At 44.0% G+C, this 23031-nt stretch overlaps 3 protein-coding genes across 4 annotated transcripts in view; 2 read left to right on the top strand and 1 right to left on the bottom strand.

The window, feature by feature from the left end:
* Window positions 1–61: 61 nt before the first annotated feature.
* Window positions 62–7320, bottom strand: eif2s3 (eukaryotic translation initiation factor 2, subunit 3 gamma). Its single transcript, XM_005945549.3, has 12 exons — window positions 7194–7320; window positions 6094–6157; window positions 5887–6014; window positions 4912–5033; window positions 4611–4705; window positions 4192–4350; window positions 3499–3633; window positions 3320–3414; window positions 3082–3226; window positions 819–988; window positions 557–729; window positions 62–447 (listed from the first exon to the last, which is right to left on the bottom strand). The coding sequence occupies exons 1-12, from the start codon at window positions 7260–7262 to the stop codon at window positions 384–386; spliced, it is 1419 nt and encodes a 472-aa protein (XP_005945611.1). The 5' UTR covers window positions 7263–7320; the 3' UTR covers window positions 62–383.
* A 1614-nt stretch (window positions 7321–8934) lies between these two features.
* Window positions 8935–18256, top strand: klhl15 (kelch-like family member 15). Of its 2 annotated transcripts, XM_014341125.2 has the most exons (10): window positions 9135–9183; window positions 10213–10300; window positions 11569–11677; window positions 12007–12145; window positions 12252–12440; window positions 12528–12752; window positions 13920–14081; window positions 14217–14426; window positions 14640–14830; window positions 14918–18256. In XM_014341125.2, exons 3-10 carry the CDS (start codon window positions 11658–11660, stop codon window positions 15675–15677), a joined length of 1896 nt encoding a protein of 631 aa, XP_014196611.1. In that variant the 5' UTR covers window positions 9135–9183; window positions 10213–10300; window positions 11569–11657; the 3' UTR covers window positions 15678–18256. The 2 variants fall into 2 exon arrangements, with proteins under 2 accessions (XP_014196610.1, XP_014196611.1); XM_014341124.2 differs by lacking the exon at window positions 11569–11677 and having other exon boundaries at window positions 8935–9183.
* Window positions 18257–21080: 2824 nt separating this feature from the next.
* Window positions 21081–23031, top strand: part of apoob (apolipoprotein O, b) — an 11548-nt gene continuing 9597 nt past the window's right edge. Inside the window, exons 1-3 of the mRNA XM_005945548.3 lie at window positions 21081–21294; window positions 21638–21748; window positions 21929–22054. Coding sequence (XP_005945610.2) covers window positions 21277–21294; window positions 21638–21748; window positions 21929–22054 — 255 coding nt within the window. The 5' untranslated portion in view covers window positions 21081–21276. The remainder of the gene's footprint in view (window positions 21295–21637; window positions 21749–21928; window positions 22055–23031) is intronic.

Consider the following 23031-nt stretch of genomic DNA (forward strand, 5'->3'; position numbering starts at 1 on the left):
CAAGTAATTTCATCTCTGAGTTTCCCTGTAACAGCAAGAATGATGCTCAAAGACGACCTGGTTCCTTCCAAATTGATTTTATTCCACCTGTAATCTGAGGTTAGTACAGATCATCTCCAAACTGGTTTCTGGAGTTTTGTTACAACAGTCTGAAGCGCCTCCTCCCTTCCTGGGTCCTCCTTCATCTCCAGCAGGAAGCAGAAGTTCAGAGCTCGACTTTTGCATGTCGCTGCAGAGAAAGAGGAGCAGAGCGAGGAAGCGTCTTCAAACCGCCGATATGTCCGTGTTCACTTCCCCTCCCTCCTCCGTGTGGGGAACAAATAAAAATAAAAATAAAAACAAAAAAAGAAGAGAAGAGTGTGATGGCCATGCGTTTGCTAGTCTCAGTCGTCGTCCACTGTGGGTGTGATGGTCACGCCTCTCCTGATTTGTCCCCAACCAATCAGACTGCAAGGAAGACAGAGAGAGAGAGTTACACATCAGGAGGCGTGTTCTGACACTGCAGCCAGAAACATCTGTGCAAACACCACACACACATCTCCGCCCTCACTCTTACCGCCAGTGTTTCTCCACACGTCTGCTCAGAGCGATCTTCTCTCCGACCTCTGTGCACACCGGGTTAGTCAGCACGATTTTGGCCAGATCAGCTTTGACCGCACTGACACGGCCGCCTGTCGACAGCGAGCCGATGTTTACCATCAGCACCTCGTTCTTGGACAGTTTCTGAACCTGCAGGTCAGGAAGACAGTCAGGCTGTTAATACCAAAGTCTGAGAAGCTCACACATCTTTCCTCCCTTTCCTACAAGGCATTGCTCACCTTAGCAGCCTTCTTGTCTCCCTCTGTGCGGACTCCAAGCAGCCTCCTGAGCAGGAAATAGGAGATCTCGAGCTCAGTGAAGATCTCCGGGAGCGCTCCGACGGCGCCTAGCACCTGACCGACCATACGATCTGCTCGGCACAGCGTCGGGTCGATCTTAGTACCCACACCTGCACAAAACACATAGTTTACTCATGACTTCTCCACCATTTGGCTTGGTGCTGTAGTGACCAACTCACAAACATGATGAAGGGGATGGTGGTAAGTTTTGGGAGGACCAGGTCAAAGCTTAACACCGTTTCCATGCGGGGAGAGTAAGTGAAGGCGGTGAGGAGCTACAAATACCTGGGTGTTGACCTGGACTGGTGATGCAGCACCAAGGCTGTTTACAGTAAAGAACAGATGTAACTCTACTTCCTGAGGAAACATTTCTTTTAAAAAAAAAATACAGCAGTTTTTGTTGCGGCCATCTTTTGGCGCAGCATCACAGCCGGTGACACCAGGAAGCCAAACAGGACAGTTTGGCTCTGAAATCTCCGTTACAACCCAAAACAGCTCGAGAGGGTTTATCAGCAGGAGGCTCCTTTGACCCTCTGGTAGTAAGAACAGATGCAGGATCGCCGTTTCTTAAATTCAGTTTTTTATATTTGTTATCTTGTATCTTGTAGTATTGCAGCTTGCATGTGTGTGTACTCTGGCTTTTATTTATAGAAGCTGTTGTGTGTTTTTAATAATTTGTATTTGCAGTACTGCAGTCTTTTTAAGAGGTTTAATAAAATAATCAGACCTAACTAACCAACACCAAAGATAGGAAATCAACCCATCTACCCACCAACCAAGACAACCCAAACCCAACTAATACTACCTCTAATAACCAACCGACTAAAACTCAACCCAACTCTAACCCTCCAAACCCAAAAGAAAACCAAGCAATTTACAACCAACCAAAACAACCTAGTAGGGCTGGGCCGTATCATACCGTTCACGGTGATACCTGTGTAATGTTCATAAGAAAATGAAATATGGCGATAGAGTATGGGTAAAACGCGCATGCGCAGTGCCTTTGTTTACATACGCACATGGCGGCGACGCAGAATGAGAAGAGCGAAAGTGGATCGTTGAATGAAACGGATGAACCAGAACTGGTTTGTAAAAATGCTGCAGCTTCACTGGTGTGGAACTGGTTTAGCTTTCGTCCGTCAGATACACAACAAAGCACTATTTTTGGTAGCGCATGCTAGCGGGCCGTCGTTATTACCGTGTTGTTTGGAAAATACGGCACAGCTAAAATCAATCCTTAGAATTTTCTGAAAGTCGACAGAGCCCCTTATAATCCCGTGTGCCTTATGTATGAACTCTGGTTGTGTTTACTGACCTCGAAACGATTTTATGTGCACGGCGCTCAAAAATCTGTCACATGTTTCACACGACTTTGCTAAACTACGAAGCCGCACCGCTTGATGGATTGTTACGGCTGTCGTAGGCAGAGCCTCGCGGAGTGATACGTGCTGTGCTTCAACATAATATTACCGTATTGTGTGTGTATAAGCTCTTTTTAAGTTTTGTGGATATTCTACATGGTTATGTTGAGGATATGTCGGCCAGTTTCCACTGGAAATGCCTTTTGGTTAAACTGTCAGACAGGAATTTGCACTGTTACATGTTTATATAACTTTAAAGCAGATAAAACAGCTGCTTGTTTAAGTGAAAACACATTGATGTTTGTTTTGCACTAATAAAGTTGTGGAGTTGTAAAGTATTTTGTCTGGTGTCAATTATATCGTCAGTTATATCGTTATCGCAAATTTTCAAATGTATATCGTGATGAATATTATTGGTCATATCGCCCTGCTCTACAACCTAACCTTTACCAAACCAATAAAAACAACCATCCAATCAACAAGCCTACCTCCTAACCAACCAATTAAAACAAACCAACCACCACAAACTCTACCAGCACCATCTAAAAACCAACCAATTAAAATACAACAAAAAGAAAAAACCTCAACCTACATATCTGCCTACCAAAAAACCCCAATGAAAACAAACCCAACCTACCACCTATAGCCTACACCAGCATTCCTGTCAAGTAAAAAGAAGCCAGAGATTAAACTCGACTCTTTCCCCCTGTTTTCTCACATATGTAATCTTCTGATTGCCTGAAACATGCATCTCTCACTATGATCACCAGCTTCTCTCTTTACAGCATAAAACTGTATTTACAGTGCAGTCAGGTAACACGAGAGCACAGAGTGCCTCTTACCGATGAGGCCTCCGGGAGCAGCGTACTGCAGATCGTTGTGCTCGGCGAACAGAGAGACGATCTTTGAGAAGATGGGTTTGCACATCAGCTTTCCCTCCTGGTCTTTGGACACAATACCTGGCCGCACCTCGATCTCCTGACCCACCTGGACACGCAGAGAAAGGCAGAGCAGAGTAAGGCGTTTGTGACTTCACACTGCTTCAAATCACCAATAATGTACTGATAAATACACTCTTACCTTGAGTACACCCTTAAGGATACTTCCTCCGGCCACACCTCCTTTCAGGTCGTCGACCTCACAGCCGGGTTTGTTCACATCAAAGGATCGAATGACTGAAACACAAAACACAGAACATTAAAACAAAACTCTAAACACTTACATAAAAGAATCAATGTTTGTGTTTTTACTCGTCTTACCGATGAGTCTGGGCTCGGATGTGAAATCTCTGATGGGCACGGGGATCTTTTTGACAATGTACTCACAAACCACCTCGATGTTGTACTTCAGCTGGGCTGAGATGGGAATGATGGGAGCGCCCTCGGCCACTGTGCCTGCAGGAGGAACATTAAAAGCATTTTCACTTCAGAGTTCATCTAATTGTGTTTTTGCTGCAGAGCGCTGCGTGGCATGGGAGTTTCAAAAGGGGCAACGAGCAGCAACGGAAAGAAAACCCTCAAACACACAAAAAATAAATAAATCCTTCATTTGGTCTTTCAAACCTTAAATGGGAGTGAAACTTAACTTAAAAAAATATATATCTTTGACATATTTGCATGTACAACAGAACTAACGCACGGTTTGGACAGTGTAAACCCTGCTTAAATAACCCTGGTTAAATAAAGCGTTTAAAGCTCCAGTGGGTCATATTCTGAGTGCAAGGTTGTATCATTTTAACTTTTTAATTATTCTATCATAACAACCACACATGCATGCATGTTATATTAAAGGTTGCAGTGTTTCCTGGTGCTTTAAGTGACATTTCCTTTCCAGAAGTTAAAGTCTGGGAAACAACGGTGGTAAAATACGAAGGCTGAGTTGAGTAAAACTGCTAAACCGTCACACCTGAAATTCTAGAAATGGGCTACAAAATCTTTAAAGGGCTGACTCACCCTGCACGAAGGCCAGGATCTGCTCATACTGCTCTTTAGCCTGGCTCTCCTTCACCAGGTCAATCTTGTTCTGCAGGATGAGGATGTGCTTCAGCTTCATGATTTCAATGGCGGCCAGATGCTCTGATGTCTGGGGCTGGGGACACGACTCATTCCCAGCTGGCAGTTGAAGAGGACACAAAAACACAACGAGACAATTTTAATGTTTGGAGTCAGAGATGAGCACGATGCTGACTTTCTAATGTCATTAATCCTGGTAAAAGCATGGTCTGTTATATCCACCTCCTCTTTATCTGAACAAGGATAAGTTACCTGATTAGAGCCACTACAAAGCCAATTAAGGGGAAATGTGACAGTGCAATAAAGACGAAACACTCTTTCGTAACACCTCAGCTTAATCAAAGTTTTCAGAGACCCACCAATCAGCAGGAGAGCTGCATCCATAACGGCTGCTCCGTTCAACATAGTTGCCATCAAAATGTCGTGACCGGGACAGTCCACGAACGACACATGTCTGTGAGGAAGAAGACAGCCAACAGTCACCTTCATTTTCCCTCATTTACTTTATTTCTATTGTGCTCAAACATTCAATTTCTTCTCCAGAACAGAAAAGATCCCGAAAACATTTAGTTCACCATCAAAAAGTTGTTTTTTTGTTTGAGGATTCAGAGGTTCAGCCTCTGCATTAATGATAAAATGCTTTGCCTGTTCAGGTCTTACCTGACCAGTTTGAAGTTGCCCTTGGTGCCAGTGATGTCTGTGGGAAACTCGTCTGGAGTGCTGCTGCCACATGACCTGTAGCACTCTGGCCGGGGACAGCTGGGATCATCCAGCTTGTAGACCTACGACGTGTGGAAGAGAAGCAAAAACGTGAACTCCTCATCAGCATCTGTAAACCAGCGTTCATTCAGGGGGGGGCAGAGCTACGTTTGAGATATTCAGCACACACAGCAGCTGCAGTCGGCAGTTTTTATTGTGTTTAGCGCTCAGTTTGACTACAAATACGATCTTTGTTTTGACTTCTTCTCTGTGACTCAAGCTCAAAGCTCAAAGGAACAACAACAGCACAACCAACAGTTCTTCCATGTTCTACGCTGCCCCCTGGTGTCAACATGTAGAGAAACCTCTGGAAACCAAAATCAGCAAAATTATAAAGCAGAAAATTTCATCAGGGTGTCATTTGCTTACGCATATTTAGCATTTATACTATTTACACCTAGATGTTTTCCAGATAAGCAAACTAACACTCCATGATTGAGCTGATCATTGATCAGGTTTAAGCATTACTCACACAGACCTAGATATCAGCTGGCAAAGGCCTCTGAATGAGCCAGAAGTTTGATTTCATACAGAATCTCATCATTTTAACTGAGTAAAACAAAGCAGTTCTTTCAAAGATGGTGTTAGACTTTGAGTAAATGGCTTTAATCACTCCCAACCTGGAGAAACTGGAACCCACAATCTGCATTCTTACAGGCTTTCTCTTATCACAGACATTTTATGCAAATGCACTGTTCCCTGTGGAAACAATTTGGATTGACAATAAAGTTAAATGTGTTTGTATTTGTCGCCTGTAGACGGGGAAGTTCACGTTTTAAAGAGTAAATCCTGAACGTACAAACTTCCACTGCTCTTTAATCTCAAACACTGAGGTCCAAAAATAACACAAACATCTGAGAAAATACACTCCCTCACCTTAGCATTGGCATATCCAAGCTTGATGGTGATGTTCCTCTCCAGCTCATTCTTGAACCTGACGGTGTGCACGCCAGAAATAGCTTTCACTACTGTGGACTTTCCGTGGGCCACATGACCGATGGTGCCTAAGAGAGAAGAAGGCGGAGGTCAAAACCTCTATCAAACTCTACAAAGACATCGAATCCGATCAGCTGTCTCCCATACCGATATTGATGGTGGCCTGTCTGCTGATGATCTCCGGAGAGAGAGGCGTCAAGGTCGACACGTCCTGACAAAGAGAACAATTCAGATTAATGACTCGTCATGCCAGGACCCACTGCATCAGAGCGAGCGGCGTGCTTAATCCCAAAGAACAACGAGCAGCTCACAGGCGGAAACAAAACCACCCGGGATGGTTCTCATAAAGCAACACAGAACAGCAACAATCCCTCAAGTACTCTAGTTTACCAACATTATAACAGAAATCACTGGGAATTTTATTGCAGGAGTGTCTAAAGAAGCAAAGTTTCAGGTGATGACTGTGTCTGGTAACAAAAGAGTTTGATGGCGACTACAATGTGTGAAGAGCATAAAACAGGACTATTTTAATGGACCAGGCCCTGATCACAGTTAAACAATAAGGTTTTGTTTCCCTTGTAGGACACATGCAGCACTACACGCAGTGTTTTTGTTCTCATCTCGGTAAGTCACAACTAACGAGAACTTATGTTGAACAAAGACTAGTGTTATTTAGTATAAACACGCGAAAAACACGCTGAAAGTCGTATCTTTGACCCACATCTTTTGGTACCAATTTCCATTTATATAAAAGGTGAGAATATGAGCTATAACAATATAAATCCAATGAGTTAGAATGAAAGCTTTACAAGCTCAGTGATGGTCTCTTTTTACAGCTTGGACTAACAAGAAGGATGTAAGCTTATAAAGGTGTTTTTATGCCGAACTAAACATTAAGAACCATTTTCTAGATTCTAGCAAAGATGGAGCTAACTCCGTGGAGCTAACTAAAATTAAACCGGGATAAACAGGCTTCAATAACGCTGATAACTATGAATATCAAGTAAGTCTTTCAACGTGTGAATCGTGTTAAATGTGGCTGAAATAACGCTGTATTTCGGGCTGGAAGTGCAACGGGTCTGAGCTTTCCGCCCAGCCTGGGCCCTTGCGTCATGTGCCGGGTGGCGCAGCACCGGTATCCGTTACTATTCTCCCGGCCTTCTGTGACCGTTTTACCGAAACAACGGGCCACCGGCAGCCGTCAACGTAAAACCACACTGTTGTAAGCACGATATACATACACTTACCAGAGTACTGAGGTCCTGTTTGGCCAAGTGAGGCTGACCGAGCGTTGTGCCTGACTCGTCGCCCGCCATCTTGAAAGAAAAGGGAATGAATAAGGAGGCCCGGCCGAATGCCTGATCTATCGATTAAACCTGCACTCCTCCTCGCCTAAAATGTTTTCAGACAAACTAAATTTTACTGCCTGGAAGATTTTATTACAGCTTTAGAAGAAGGTTTTTTTTAGCGGTAACTTCCAGGTATAATTGTAAACTTAAGCGATCCGCCCAAGTAAAAGTGTAGTTGGGTCCTTTCTCGAGGGCTGATGCAACAACCGGAGCGGCTCTCAGTTTCTGCTGTAAATTTAAACCAGTTTAATAACCGCACACTGCTGCTGTTCGTATCTCATTAACAGCTGCTCATCAAGGAAACAGACATGCGTCCCAAATTTATAGTCCTCTTTTAAGAAAGAAGTGTACGTTCATCCATGTGACGGGTCCGTCGCGATTTAGTTACGTCATCTGACTAACTTTCTGTAGTTCTGGCTGTTTGGTCTATCTGAGTAGGATTACTATTATTTTATAGTAGTTCGGTTAAGTTAAAAAAAAACGCCATAAAGCCTGATATGGGGAGACGTTAGTTAGGCTATAGCAATTATGTACCCAGATTTCAGGAGTGGAGAATAGATTTGTAGTCCGTCACATCTGTGCAGTGGCAGCCATCCTGTTCAGCCTTGTTTAGAGTGACAGTGTGAATCCTGTAAATAACATTCATATCAATATGTTCTGTTTAGGATGTCCGCTGGCATTTTTAAGTGTCCTATTGGAAAACACACAACGCCTCAGTGAAGTACATGAAAAACTACTCTGTGAAAAATAACTTTTGTTTTTCCAGCTAACTTCACTATTTGCTCCCTCATTTCTCCTGTTCATGTACAACCTCTCTTTCCTCTCTCTCCGTCCTCCTCACTCAACTAGAAAATAACAAAAATATATTCCTATAAAATTATTATAAGACACGCCTGTTTCTATTTGCTCTCTCTCTCTGGTGTCTTCATTCCTGCTCTCCATTTGAGTCAAAGTGTGTTTTAAATCTGCATCACTGATTTGTGTCATTAAATTAGATCTGCTCTTTCTGCCCCAACAACAAAGTCTTATTTAAGCGATCAAATATTAGTACTGTTAATATAGTTATTGTCGACGCTCTGAACTCGTCTACGGCCCAGATTCGGTGCACATGTATGTGCAGATTCCTGTGTGATAGATAAAACGCTGTGATTAAAGCCATTCACAGAGTGGATTCCCCACTCTGCGTGAATGGTACTCGTGGTCATTGATCAACGGTCATCATAATTTATATGTTAACGATGATGAAACTGACACCAAGTTTCAGTCCTTATGCAGATGCACCGAAGAAGTCACGCTGATGAGTGAAAACACGACGTCCAGATGAACAAAGTGAACTTTCTGGGAATTCTTTACCTGGATGATTGAGGACTAACCATTTGTACATTTATGTGAGTGCATTATTCATGTGAAAGTGTGTAGCGTAGTTATTTTCAATAACTTTGGGGCTGTTTAGCATCTCTTTAAAGACAAAATCCTTTTAAGTGTTTTTGTGCTTTTTTCTCTTCGTGCGTGGTTTGAGTAAGTTAGCCATCATCGCAAACCGGCTATGTTTAGGGATTTTTTTCTTTCTCGTTGGAGTGATTCCTCTTGGTAAATACACGATCTTTGATGCAGCGCCGCACTACGCCCTTCAGTTCCGCCCAAAAGGGAAATGACGCCGGTGCAGAAAATGGCGTCCGCAGAGCCTGTGGTCCGCTGTGGCTTTTTACCCGTTTAATTTAGCTCCGTGTGGGGGGTCTGTGCGATTGGCAGATGGACGCTGATGCCAACATGGCAGTGCAACGCTGCCACCCGCTTTCTTGATCTCGGAATCGAACTCGCAACTTGATGTCCGACGGAGCCAGAGCTGGCTGGCCGAAGAGGGGTTGTGGAGATTCGCACCGCCGAGGTGAGACGGCTGGATTCAGGCTAAGCTAAAGCGGCTCCGCCGGTCTAAGCAGCTGTCGGAGCCCCTGTAGCTCCAACTCGGAGTCGTGACAGCGAGTTTAGCCAAACACGGAGCGAAATATCCGCTCAGTTTGCGACGGTTTCCTCCTTTATCTTCCACAAATGTACGCCGCCATGTTCCGTCAGTACAGCCGAGTGTGGGGACCGTTATCCGCCAGGGTTAGCCTTTGTTTTGGCGCTCCAGTCGCGGCTCGGAGCAAGCTGTCCCCCCGCTGCTGTTTGAAGAAGTAAACACGGCAACCGAGGGCAGTTTAAACCGCGTGTTGGTGCAGATTTAACACGTTAGCGGGAGGCTTATTTTGGTGACAAGTGTGCGGATGTTTTCTTTTTCACCTGGAGGCAGACCCAGGTGAGGTTAGCCACCGGGTGAGAGAGATGAAAACGAGGCTAGACCGATTCAGCGAGCTGCTTTCTGTTGCCTACATCCCGTTTTCCCTGAAAGCAGTGCTGACAGGACTAATCAGCTATGGTCCCAAACAAGCTTAAACAAAGCCTCAACTTTCGTTAACAATTTAGCCTTAACACACATTTCCAGCTCCGCTAGAGTAGCTTAGCATGATCCTCATTTCTCAGAGGCGGAAGACATTTGGCATATTCACAAAAGCATTGATATAATAAAAAATCTCAATCTTCATAATTAAAACATCTCAAACTGGGACACGCACGCACACGTGGGACCTGACTTGGAGAGCAGGTCGAGAAGAAACACCTCACACAGACTAATGTATCTGTTCAGTACTTGTCGCTTTAACGTTGGATTTTCCTTTAAATTGTCACAGGTGAAACTCTTACCAAAGAGCCAGTAAATTAAATATTCATGTAAACTGCAGAGGATGTGTGTTTTACAGCACTTCTGTGCACGAGAGCTGTGATTTACAAGCCCCTGAACGCACCGTGGACTGTTTGATGGGTATCCTCTTCATCTAAGCCTTCTTTGTCTCTGAGAGCATCTTTTTCTGTCTCCCGTCAGAACCAGGCAAGCACAAACACAGGAAATGCGAGCGGCCCCTTAGCGCTCAGCCGTCGAAGCCTGTGATTGTTCGCCCGGGCTCCAAAAGGTACGTCAAACACGCAGAACTGCACCATAAATATACTTTTTTATCTCCACGCTGCCCTCCTCCAGACCATCTGCCTCATTTTGGCTGCTGAGTTTTAGGATGTGATGGGGGAAGGGCGAGGGGTCAAAGGTTAAAGTCTTGGCTCCTTAAATTTAGCTATGATACCAGTGATTTTTAATGCTTTAGAAGTAATAGAAGTTATTCTATCACATTTATTTCCACTTCTTCATGTACAGATGATGAAAAAATAACAATACTTGTAGTTAACTGAAATACCGAACTTAAATCGCTAGTAATGGTGATTCGATGGGTTATTTCCCACGTTTCTTTCCCATACACGCTGTTATTCCTGCTTCCATCTCCTACAAAAGTAACCTTCAGTTTTCTTTGTCCTTCCCATATTTTGAATCTCTTCCACGTCTCATTTTCGTTTGTTTCTTAAGTATTGGTGTTTAATTAGATCTTTATTTTGGTTGTTAAATTCCAGTTTATTACAGTCTGGGTGGTTTTAAATTCAGGGGTTATTTTGGTTTCATCTCTTGAAAACAGTAACTTTATATCTGACCCCAGAGTCTGAGCTTTTACCATCTGTCTTCAAATAGGGGGAAAGAACACAATCTCATATTTAGACTGAAGTTCGGACCCAAAAAGCTACATCAGGGTATCGTATGATTTCGCTGTGCGTCAGCAGCAGGAGAGCTGACGTAGCTAAAAGCAGCATCAGTTTGGAGGGATTTCTCTTCTCCTGTTCGGTCTGTGAGGAGGTCGCATGTAGTGAAACTGAGAGCAGAGGAAGTAGAAACGGGCACGGTGTTCATCACTAGTTAACTAGACCTTTAAAAGGTGATGCTCTTGCTAGCTGGAGGTGCTGGCCTCGTACCGTGATTGTTGTCATGAAGTTATCAGAGTCTGACAGCAAAATCTTGAAGGATAATCAGCAGGTAACCAACAGAATCCTAAATGCAACTGATTTCCATGCCAGCCTGTTCCTGAGGTGGATAACCTCCAAGATTTCCCCCCAAAAAAACAAAATGCAGGCTGTAATAAACTGGAATCCTCTTTTAATCCCACCATCAGTTTACCTCCATTCAACTTTTATTTATATTTTTTGTATCATGATGAGTAAACGCACTGGGTTGATCATGTATATGAACACTAAACTGCTGAAATGAGACAAAGCATGCGGATGTTTTCTGATTGTAAATCACATGTTTCTGGTGGAAGTTTGCAGGCGTTCACGCTTTAATTGTGTTGGCTTTGTCGTCCAGGTGATTGACGCTCAGAAAAGGGACTTTGTTAGCATCTGCTGGACACAAGGGGCACTGTCCTCTGATTGGCTCGGACAACCCCCTCTGACATGCCCGTGGCCAATCAGAGGTGAGTGTGCTGCGTGTGTGTTTACGTTCTCGGTGAGCACGTGTGAGTTTCTGTGTGTTTGTGTTGTGCGTGCCTCGTGTGAAGGGTTTTCTCTCTTCTCCGTCAGCTGGTGTGTTGCAGTTGGTGCGCGGCGGCTGAAGTGCAAAGCTTTTTAACATCCCTTTAAACGACCTTCCAGCTCCTCGCTTACTGTTTCTCAGCACCTTTGTGTCCTTGGAGAGACGTCTCTTCTCTGTGTGTTCAGTTGATTTTCGTGTGGTTGTCATTTCCTCACGGTTCATCCCTTTCTCCTCGTTCACGCTTCTCTTCTGGCTCGCTCGCGCCTTCAGGTGTGTTATGTCGGGGGCGGATGTGGAGGTGTACCTGTCTCAGGTGCACGATGGGAGCGTGTCGTCGGGCTTCAGGGCGCTGTACGAGGAGCGTCTGCTGCTGGACGTCACGCTATTGATCGAGGAGCACCACTTCCAGGTACGCAACTACGGCACATGCCACACAATGGTCCATTTGAAGGATGACTCTAGGTTTGGCCTTTCTCCTCCTTTGACCCTGTTTGGTTTGCTCCTCCCACTTTCAGGCCCACAAGGCGCTGCTGGCCACCCAGAGCGACTACTTCCGGGTCATGTTCACGGCAGACATGAGGGAGCGGGACCAGGACAAGATCCACATGAAGGGGCTGACGGCTGCTGGGTTCGGCCACATTCTCCGCTTCATGTACTACGGCTCGCTGGAGCTCAGCATGCCCACGGTGCAGGAGATCCTGCAGGTAACTCGCGCAGTTCAACGGAGCTCCTTGTGAGCCTCAAAATTCAATCCGCAGTCGCTTTAAGAACGCGTCTTCCTCTCCCCGCAGGCGGCCATGTACGTCCAGCTGACGGAGGCGGTGGAGTTCTGCTGCTCCTTCCTGCTGGCTAAGATCTGCCTTGAGAACTGCGCCGAGGTCATGCGTCTCCTGGAGGACTTCAGCGTGGGCGTGGAGGGCGTCCAGGAGCAGCTCGACAACTTCCTGCTCGAAAACTTTGTCCCACTCATGAGCCGACCCGACTTCCTGTCCTACCTCAGCCTCGAGAGACTGCAGGTTTGATTAAACGAGCGCAGATTTTAACTATAAATGCAAAACGTGCTTGTATGTCGCGCTTTCTTTGTTATGAAGTCTGAGGAAAAGTTGTTAAAGCGACAGTTTAGAGTCAGTTTGACAAAGAAAGACGTTTCTAAACTGATAAAATGATCGACTATAATCTTTATTTATAGAAAGATTCTGGAACTAAACTGTTTTACTTCTTTCTGATTTAAAAAACTCATCTGAAAATGTGTGTTTACTCTTCTTAATTTGCACTCCTGTGCAGGCATCCTCACACCTTTAATAGGAGCGTGTTTTATTGACAGTCCTGGGCTGTGTCTGACTCCCGGTGTGTGTTTTAAAGAAAAATGCAAATACATTAGTGAGGTTCAAATAGCCCAGACTGCAAGAGAAATGTTTCCCGGGGGGTTCAGGAAAAAGCGATGAGCAAATTAAAGGCACATTTGCTGTTCTCAGTACTCATAAAGTGCATTTTATGCAGCAGCTGTCAGTAAATATCAACGAGAGAGTTTAGCGGTTTCATGGTGGATAAATCTCACCGTTAAAGTCAAACTAATCCAAAGTAAAGCCTCCACGGTCCTGTTTAAGTCCTTTTTTAACCTTCTCGTTCCTGTTATGTGTTAATTCGTGCAGATGTCAGTAAAGTCATGTAGCCAGCTTTAATAAGGAGGTGGAAACATAACCTGAATTCATTCCTATGAAGTGTTAGTTAATCTGAGACAAAGCAGCAAACACAGAGTGTGCAGCTGTGATCACAGCCTCTCTGTGAGCTGACGGTGCAGAGACGTATGTGGAGAATAAGAAGTTCTCCCTGAGAGACAGAGGAGGTGTAAGAGACGGGAGAGGAAGATTATTACTTTGAGATGTAGCAGCTGCTCAGTGACATTTGATAGGATAGAAATTTAAAGCTTACGTGTAATCGTAGGTTTAGACCTGCAGCGACTCGGGCACATGCACAGGTCTCTGATGGGATGGATTTTCTGTTTTGGGAGTAATATTTTGTTGAAAATGCTCCAGAGATGCCTTAATGTTTTCTGCTGTATTGCATTTTCTTATCTGCACTGTTTTCTCTAGTTGCTGTGGATTGATCTCTTGTGGTCTCTGTAGTGTTTGTGGAAGTTGCAGTGGCAACAAACCTGCTCTGCCCCTCTTTGTCTGATCCAGGCGTACTTGAACAGCGACGCTCTGAGTCGCTTCCCAGAAATCGAGCTGTACGAAGCAGTGCAGGCGTGGCTGCGGCACGACCGGCGGCGCTGGAGGCACACGGACACCATCGTGCAGTCCATCCGCTTCTGTCTCATGACCCCGGCCAACATCTTTGAGAAGGTGAGCGCTGCTTTCTGACCGACGTAAATGGGGGCGGTCGCCTTCATTTTTTGAGCTTCGTTGGCTCGACGCAGGTCACCGTAGCAACGTTAAGCCTACAGCCAGCCCCATAATTCGCAGCTTTCCTCCACTCAGGTGAAGACGTCGGAGTTCTACCGTTACTCCAGGCAGCTGCGGCAGGAGGTCGATCAGGCTCTCAGCTACTTTCATGATGTCAACCAGCAGCCTCTGGTGGAGACGCGCTCCAACCGCATCCGCTCCGTCCGCCCGCAGACGGCCGTGTTCAGGGGAATGATTGGCCACAGCATGGTCAACAGCAAGATCCTCCTGCTGCAGCGTCCAAAGGTAGCCGCTCGTTTACGTACATGGAAATTGGCTACATGCTTGTACCTTTTTGTGTGCTTCCTGTCTGACACGTCTATCTTGCCTCCCTTTCTGAGCGCTCCTCGTCCCATCGGCTGTTGGGGAGAATATCTCCGAGTTGCCTCGCTGAGCCTGTAATCCTCCTTTAAAGTTCAGGATGGAGTGTTTGGATCTAACTGGTTACCTGTGTCTCAGGTGTGGTGGGAGCTGGAGGGACCTCAGGTGCCGCTGCGACCCGACTGCCTGGCCATCGTCAACAACTTCGCCTTCCTGCTGGGCGGAGAGGAGCTGGGGCCCGACGGTGAATTTCACGCCTCCTCTAAAGTGTACCGCTACGACCCTCGACAGAACTCGTGGCTACGCATGGCGGACATGTCTGTGCCCAGGTGAGAGAAGCCCGAGGTCATGGCTGCATAGTGAAGAGCTGATTTCCTCGCCGACCTTCTTCTGAGTTGTTTGTTTGTCGTTCGCAGGTCAGAGTTCGCCGTGGGCGTCATTGGAAAGTTTATTTATGCCGTGGCGGGCCGCACGCGAGACGAGACCTTCTACTCCACGGAGCGATACGACATCACAGAGGACCGCTGGGAGTTTGTGGACCCGTACCCCGTCAACAAGTACGGCCACGAGGGAACCGTCCTGAACGGGAAACTGTACATCACGGGCGGCATCACCTCCTCCTCCACCTCCAAACAGGTGTGCGTGTTCGATCCGGGCCGGGAAGCAGGAGGTGGGGGCGGAGGGGGGAGCGCGGGCGGGTCGGACTCACACAGGACACGCGCTGGCCGCGGCCCGCTGCTGCCCGGCACCCACGCCAGCTGCTGGGAGAACAAATCTAAAATGAACTACGCCCGCTGCTTCCACAAGATGATCTCTCACAACGGGAAGCTGTACGTGTTCGGAGGCGTGTGCGTGATCCTGCGGGCGTCCTTCGAGTCGCAGGGCTGCCCGTCCACGGAGGTGTACAACCCAGAGACTGACGAGTGGACCATCCTCGCCTCCATGCCCATCGGGCGCAGCGGTCACGGGGTGGCGGTGCTGGACAGGCAGATCATGGTGCTGGGCGGTCTGTGTTACAACGGCCATTACAGTGACTCCATCCTCACATTCGACCCTGAGGAAAACAAGTGGAAGGAGGACGAGTATCCCAGGATGCCTTGCAAACTGGACGGTCTGCAGGTGTGCAGTCTGCACTTCCCAGAGTACGTGCTAGAGCATGTGAGACGCTGCAGCTGAGGTCTGCTCCACCGCACGCCTCCTTTTATAGAAACGCACCGTCACGGACTGAAGTTTCCTGCTGAGGGGAGGGGGGGGCGGGATCAGGTGTTTACAGGTGGGAGACTACAGGCTTTTAAACTGGAGACCAGCACTTACCTTAAGGTGAGGAAAATGGCTGGGGCCATAGCGTTGCTCTTCCTAAACGAAGGAAGCAGCAGTCAAAGCGTGGCGCGTGAGACGCCACCCGTGAACATTTTTAGCTTTCTCAGAAAATACAGGAAAAAGTAATCGTTTGGAGGAAAGAAAAATGGTTTCATTCTGCCGCTTTATGTTCGGACTATGGTCAGCTTCCTGTTCTACTTCTCACCTTCTGTATTTAGGCGCTCCGGTCAGGCTTACCGCAGAAACGCACTGGAAGCGCCCGATTCTGATGCACCAGTCGAACAGACCTGCACCACAAATCCTACTTGAATTAGGTTCATTTCTTTTGAAGCCATCTGTTAGTGAGTGATTATATCAAACACTGGAAAATGCCCAATAAATATATAACAACAAACATACAGTCGGGTATAGAAACAAGATGTAACACTGTATACACTGTAGTGTAGTCATTTTAGAGCCTCTCCAAATATACAACTGTCGACGCTTTAACCTGCTAACGGCTATCAGCTGTTATGAATTCGCTTCCAGTGCGTTCCAGCTTTCAGTCCTAATTCAGCTCTTTGCTCCCAGATATCATCAAACTACGCTCATGTTCATCCAGCACAGCATCACTGTCCTCCTCTTCCTTCCTCTGTCTCACAGTTTGAGAGTAAATGTATCCTGACAGTGATGATGATGATGATGGACTCACACAGCTTTATTCACTCTCATCTACATTCCCTGCACTTTATTGGTTGTTATTGTGTGTAAATGCACAATTTTCCCCTCCCAGCGGCTGAATGTGCTGTAATGCTGGAGACGCGTGTCTGAAATGAACTTTATGGCTGACAAGTCAAGACTGACTAAAAGAGTTGAAACATTTGAGAAACAATGGACCTCATGCAAGAACATTTTAATGCATTATGCTGATGATAAAGGACCAGAAACGATTATAAAACCATTAACCAGAGTGATGTTGTCAGAAGTACTGTTAGCTGTATGAAAAATGAGTTTTGAGGCTGAATATCAAACTCTAAAGTAGTTTTCTTGTTAAGCATAAAAAGTGACATAATTGTACCCACTCAACATTTAAAATGAAGACAGTGCACCCTGTCTTAGAACAATATTCCATTTTAACCTCTTTGAGAAACAATAGCTTGTTTATTACCCTTACAGCCACTTAGCAAATACATTTGAATATATGACTTAAGGGTCACATGAAATTTCTTAATGCTGTTGAGATCTGCTAAGCTTACTGGTATAACTACAATCCGGTTTAGCTAAGGCTAGCTCTGATAATATTAGCTGGTGCATCAGCACCTAGCATTATATCCTACTGAGTTAAGTAGTACATTTAACTATTGTTTTGTAATGCATATTACAGTTGCATCATTGGTGATTTTAAAGACACTTTAAATTACAACTTGCATGAAAATACCAAAAATAAGAGAATATCTATTCACATTTATGCAAACTAGCATTAGCCACAGTTTGACTGACTTTTATCTCTTTCTGTTCTAAACTGGTTTAGCTGCAGTCAAATGATCTTTAAACTCATTAAAATGAATGGTAATTTCCAGATGACAAACAGGACAATATTTATACCTATCTCTATTCAGGCTTTAAGGTTAGCTGCTATTACAACAGCAGCTAGCTTTTTACTGTTTAAGCCCCCAACCTTAGCAGTGCTAACTACCTAGTTAACCATCTATGGAACCTACTAAAAGCTGCTTAGTTAGCTGGTGTTCGCAGGAGTTTAGCTCCTTTAACTTTATTATGAACTTATTAAAATGGTCTCTGTAACATATCAAACTGAACAACCAAAATGTTAGTCTTATAAATTTACAGACAGCAACACAGGGTTTTAACTTTAGCTAAGATTAGCCTTGGCTATCTGAAGATGGCCATCTGCCTTTGGCTCTCTAATTGGTTTTCTTTCCAAAGCTGTAAATGTATTTATCACTTACAGTGGGGGGGGGAAAGTAGTTTAAGAAAGATGAACCATAACAATAAGTCCAAAAGTAAATTTTCTGTTTTACAGCATTGCCAAGCTAATTGGTGTTAGCTTGAAGACATGGTTTGTTTCAATTGTGTCATTTCTATGGAAGGTTGTTTCTACAACTTGAAGGGAGAAAATCCTATAAAAATGAATATAAATCTGTATTTTTGGTCATCGCAAAACTTACTGAATATTTATACTTAAATCTTCAAGTTTGGTATCACAAAAATTTTGACTTGCTTAAAAGTAACTTAATGTCTAACTTGGACATTTAGACAAAATTTCAAGATGCTGAAGTGAAATTTTGTTGCAAGTTGAAATTTTTACTTTGTTCAATCCGGCAGCTTCTTGTTTTGTTTGTTTGTTTTTTCTTTTTTTCAGGGGTGAAAATAAGCTTCCATAGATTGCACATCTCACAATGAAATACAGAAGTAGTAAAATATATTGTTATATTTAAATATTTATAATTAATAAAAAAAGATCTTTACGTGAAAGTAGCTGTGGCTAACTCAGACTCTAACTGTAGCTTTGTAGTTACTATGCTTTTGTTTATAATCTATTCCATGAAATTGAGGTAGCAATGACCACAAAGGGAAAAATAGATGGCAGCCATGATGGCTACCCTTATCAGGAGTTTAGCTAAATCTTAACAGTAAGACTTAGCTTTAGCATTAGTAAGGTGACCCATGGCTTTTTCAGCAGCTAGCTTTCTCCTGAGTTTAGCAATCTGGTTTGCTGCAAAAATACACTTTTTCTAGCCGTTTGTTGTACATGTAAATTTAAAAAGCTATTTTCTTAACAAAGGACACGCTTATATTGCACATTTTTGTATATACAATGAAAAAGATCAAATCAAAACCGTGACAGCTGATCATATATGTATTTAATGTCTTGATTTACTGTTCGCACCCCAAAGATTCTTTCAAATCTGCTTCTATTCGTATTAGAGGTTCTTGCTTCAGGTTCATTGCTTCTTTGGTTGGTTTACACACTTCATATTTTATCTCTACAGACAAGATCTGTGTTTCAATGTAAGCTGCAAACACTGGAGGTCAGTATAACCAAAGCATTAAGCTGAAAGGAATCAAACAGTTACCAGCCAGTGTTTAAATGACTTGCACCAGTGGTGTGTTCATTTCAGACATTAAAGTTTCGCCTTCCCCAGCTGATGCAAACTCCGTCTTTGTAGCTTGCGCGTCTCAGCAGTGGGACGCCTCGATCCTGCAGCCCAGTAAGCCGTGCTCGATGACCAGCTCCGTGCTTGTATTGTTTTTATTTTTGTCTTTTTTTGTTTTCATGAGCCAACTGTGAAAAAGGGCTAGAGCACACACTGATGCAGTTTTGTCTGTTAGCTGTATATTTAAGTTATTTATTTTCTACAGGTATTGCTTTTCACTGAGCTATGCAGTAACAGTTGTAGGATTATTTATTATGACGAGACTTCATCATAAGTCGTGTTGTTTTCAGGTCGTACCTCATCGTCTGTCCTTATTTCATACTCGGGCCGTCTGTCTTCTCTGCATGTGGCTCATCGACGGATGCTTTGAGAGGTTTTTCTTTCAGTCTTAAGGCGTACTTTAAGTATTGCAGCACCTTTGCATTTTCCTGTATGAAAGTTCTCAGAGTGTCATACTTCGCGTTCCTCTTCTTGTAGCAGCGTCAGGCTGTCCACAAATCTCTCGAGTCCTGAGCTGCAGCTTTAACAGCGTCTCTGCAAAGCCGCTTTGGTTTCTTTGGTGGGGACATAATCCCCAAATGGTTGAAAATCTTCCCCCACCTACACGCCTCTGCAGCAGGTGAGAGGCATGTCCCTGCAGTAGATAATTTGCGTCGCATTTCATCTCTTTGTTGACATTTCAAAAGCTTGAGTCAGCAGATTTAGGACATTTTGCTGCAGAGGTTAATGTTTTGTTTTTTTAATCAGCTAAACGTTGCAGCCATATCTCTACCAACAAGTCATTTAACAACTGATTTGGACACTTTAACCCAGTCAAACTCCTATAAAAATTGAAGTTGAAGACCAAACAATAACACAAAATAAACTTTTTTTTTTGCTTTTAAGTTCTGTGAACAGTTCAGTGCTTCAGATCTGTTTTAAAACTCTTGTGCTCTCTTTACTTTAGCTCAGCGCTTCTCAAACTGTGGGGCAGGCCCCACTGATGGGCCACAGAGACACCGCATGAAGGGCAAGGATGATGAGAAGCAAAATAGGAAGTGATTCTAAGCTGAATAAAATGTTTTTTGTAAGCAAATAAAACGGCGTAGATTGATTGAAATTCAAATTGGGTCCCTTTCTACTGTTAGTGATTTTAAGGACCTCCTAAATTTAAGTGCATGGTTCTGCTGTCTTAACTGAGGCAGGAAAATGAATCTCTTCATTAACTGCTCCTCCCTTCACATCTCCTCCGTGTCCCTATACTCTGCAGCTGATACCTTAAACGTCATGTGCCACTGCAGTCCGCTCGCTGCTCTTCCTCTTCTTCCTCCTTCTCTCATGTCGCCATTTGAAGAAGAAACTTGTAACCAATAAAGTACTACTGTCCCAATTCGAGGCACATCCAGTCATAGCGCAGCATCCTTTAGTCCACCAGTCTGTCAGTAGGAAAACAGAGTAGAGGATTAAAAAAAGGCATACCTTGCTACAACGACTGTATCTGAAAAAGAAAGTAAAATCAGATTAACATATCTTATAATCTGAGTAGAAACTCTTTGGAAATGATTTGTAACTTCTTTCCAGAAATAAATGTTCATATTGGTCAACTTTCACCTGCATTTGTGCTTTTCTGACTCTGTTTACTTTGTCTACATGACATTTCCCCCATTACAGATTAATGAAGCCAGTTGAAGAATGAAAATGAATTAAAACCTGCATGCAGGTTTATTATAATTATTATAAAAATCCATACAATATGCAAATATCAGCTGATATTTGTATGTACACAATTATGACTGAAGTTGTTTATTTACTTTACAATGTTACAGCTGAGACTGACAGAAAAAAATAGATGTAAATAAATGTGATTATTAAAATATATCACAACATAAAATTAGGAACTAACTGGAGAAGTGGGCGTCCCAGAAGCTCAACCTGTATCAGTCCTTGAGATAAGTTTAGTATTTTACCCCCACTTGTTATTTATCTTGAAGACGTTCTATATTTTTAGTTCAACACATAAGGACAGAAAGTAAGAGACTTGGGTGGAGTGAGCTTATCGAGTGCTGGCACCTGCTGAGATGCGTGTTTCCCTGATTCCCCCACCCATTAATATTTTATTTTGTTTAGTTTTTTACATTATTACTTTTAAATGTTATTTTGGTTTTACTTCTATTTTATTCGATTTTATTGTACCTATATTAATTAAAATATTTTTAATATGTTTATGTCGATCTTAGGCTCCTGGAGCATTACGCATGCGCCTCTTTCCTTGCCACTCCTCTGGCTTGCCGTAGAAAAGCGAAAGTCATCCAATAAGGAGCATGTCATATGCTAGATTGGTGAGTTTTATTCATTGTGTTCATCGTTTGTCACATGTAAAGTCATCTCGTTTTAAGTACTGGCTCTATGTTGTCGAAACTTGAGGTTTTAAAAACAAAACGACAATGAAAAGTCAGTTAAACGATGCTAGGCTAATTGAAAGCTAACCTTAGCATTGTGTTAGCTCCTCCGTATAAACAAACAGCCATTAATCATGAGGAGACACCGAAACTCCTTTTTGTGTTCCTGTTTTAGTGTATTATATCTGAATTCGTGTTAAATACGTGTAACTGACACCCCAGAGTCATCCATCGTATCACTGCGTGTCTAACCGGTGTGTTTACTATGCTTGTTTGCCGCCAGGTGTCGCTATGTGCCGCGGCTCCGGGGCTGGCGGGCCTGCTGAGCGGCTCGGTGCTGGCTGCAGGTGAGGGGAAGAAGAAGAGCAGCCAGCCGCCTCTGAGCATCGAGGAGGTGGGTTCAGACAGAGCCTTTCTAAAGACTTTGTTTTACTTTGTCTGTGACTTTGTTTACATCATGTTTACGACGTAGTGCACACAGCCACAGAGGTCTGGATCAGAGTCAGAGCTGACCCTGGAGGGACAGCTTCTGCATCGCAGAGCTTCAGAAGGTCACACTCTGTATTTGTTTCAGCTGCCGTCTCTGTACACCAGCCCTGAAGCAGCGGTGGCCCAGTACGTAGAGCCAGAGGCCGGGCCGGTGGAGCAGAGGGTGGCCTCACTGAGGAAATGGGCAGAACCATACACGAGCCAGTGTCAGGTTTGTTTACTTAACCTCAGGTGGACAACTCAAGAAAAACAGAAAATTAGTCAACCTTATGATGAACATGGACATCTGTCCAAAGCAAGCAGCACTTTATATATTAAATTATATTTGACCTGTGAGTACAGATTTTATATACTTTCAGACTGTGGCAGATCACGTGTTCTTATAGATTTTTGTGCTGATGTATTTCTGGAAGAGAAGCTGTCATGCGGCCTAAGCTGTTGTGCTCCTGTTGTTCTTGACAGTCTCCACGAGCCTGTGGCTTTCTTTCTAATAAAGGACATTGTGGGATTCTTTTTTCTTCCTCTCTGCCACTGTTGCAGAAACATTCCCACTGAATCCAAACAGCTCGTGTTGCCTCAGAGGAGGCGGCATTTCTGTTTCTGTGAGGTTTGTGGCCTTGAGGTGAAGACGTGCAACAAAGACATGACGACGACTGGTTGCTTTCAGAGAGACGCCTGGGAACTTGTCTTTGAAATTTCTTTGCTTTCTGTTCTCCTTTCGTTTATCTCCTTTCTTCTTCTTCTTGGTTTTCTTTCTGTTTTTCTCTCCCTTCCTCTTGTTGTTCTTTTTTCTTTCTACCGCCGTGCCTCCTCACCTTTAAGCCTACCAACCATTCTCCTTTCTTTCTGTCCTGCTGTTCTTCCTTTCCTACTGACATCCATCCTTCCAGTCATCATTCCTTCCTTCCTCCTTTCTTACCAGCTGTGCTTCCTGGCTTCCTTACTTCTGTCCTTCCATTCCTTCTTTCGTTCCTTACTTCTTTCACCCATTCATTCCTTCCATCAGTCCTTACAGGGAGTGCAGAATTACTATTCAAGTTGTATTTTTGAGGAATAATTTTATTATTGAACAACAACCATGTTCTCAATCAACCCAAAAAACTCATTAATATCAAAGCTGAATGTTTTTGGAAGTAGTTTTTAGTTTGTTTTTAGTTTTAGCTATTTTAGGGGGATATCTGTGTGTGC

Source organism: Haplochromis burtoni, unplaced genomic scaffold, assembly GCF_018398535.1.
Source record: "Haplochromis burtoni strain Fernald_Lab_line unplaced genomic scaffold, NCSU_Asbu1 Contig_428, whole genome shotgun sequence".
Taxonomy (NCBI): domain Eukaryota; kingdom Metazoa; phylum Chordata; class Actinopteri; order Cichliformes; family Cichlidae; genus Haplochromis; species Haplochromis burtoni.

Bases quoted from the DNA above. Each gene is read 5' to 3' on its own strand.
- klhl15 (XM_014341124.2), top strand. From the start codon at position 9,123: ATGTCCGACGGAGCCAGAGCTGGCTGGCCGAAGAGGGGTTGTGGAGAT. The intron at 12,146-12,251 runs GTACGCAACTAC...TCCCACTTTCAG, and splicing joins TCGAGGAGCACCACTTCCAG to GCCCACAAGGCGCTGCTGGC. The intron at 14,831-14,917 runs GTGAGAGAAGCC...TGTCGTTCGCAG, and splicing joins GCGGACATGTCTGTGCCCAG to GTCAGAGTTCGCCGTGGGCG.
- eif2s3 (XM_005945549.3), bottom strand. From the start codon at position 7,262: ATGGCGGGCGACGAGTCAGGCACAACGCTCGGTCAGCCTCACTTGGCC. The intron at 6,015-6,093 runs GTATGGGAGACA...CTTCTCTCTTAG, and splicing joins ACAGGCCACCATCAATATCG to GCACCATCGGTCATGTGGCC. The intron at 730-818 runs GTGAGCAATGCC...CCTGACCTGCAG, and splicing joins GAGACAAGAAGGCTGCTAAG to GTTCAGAAACTGTCCAAGAA.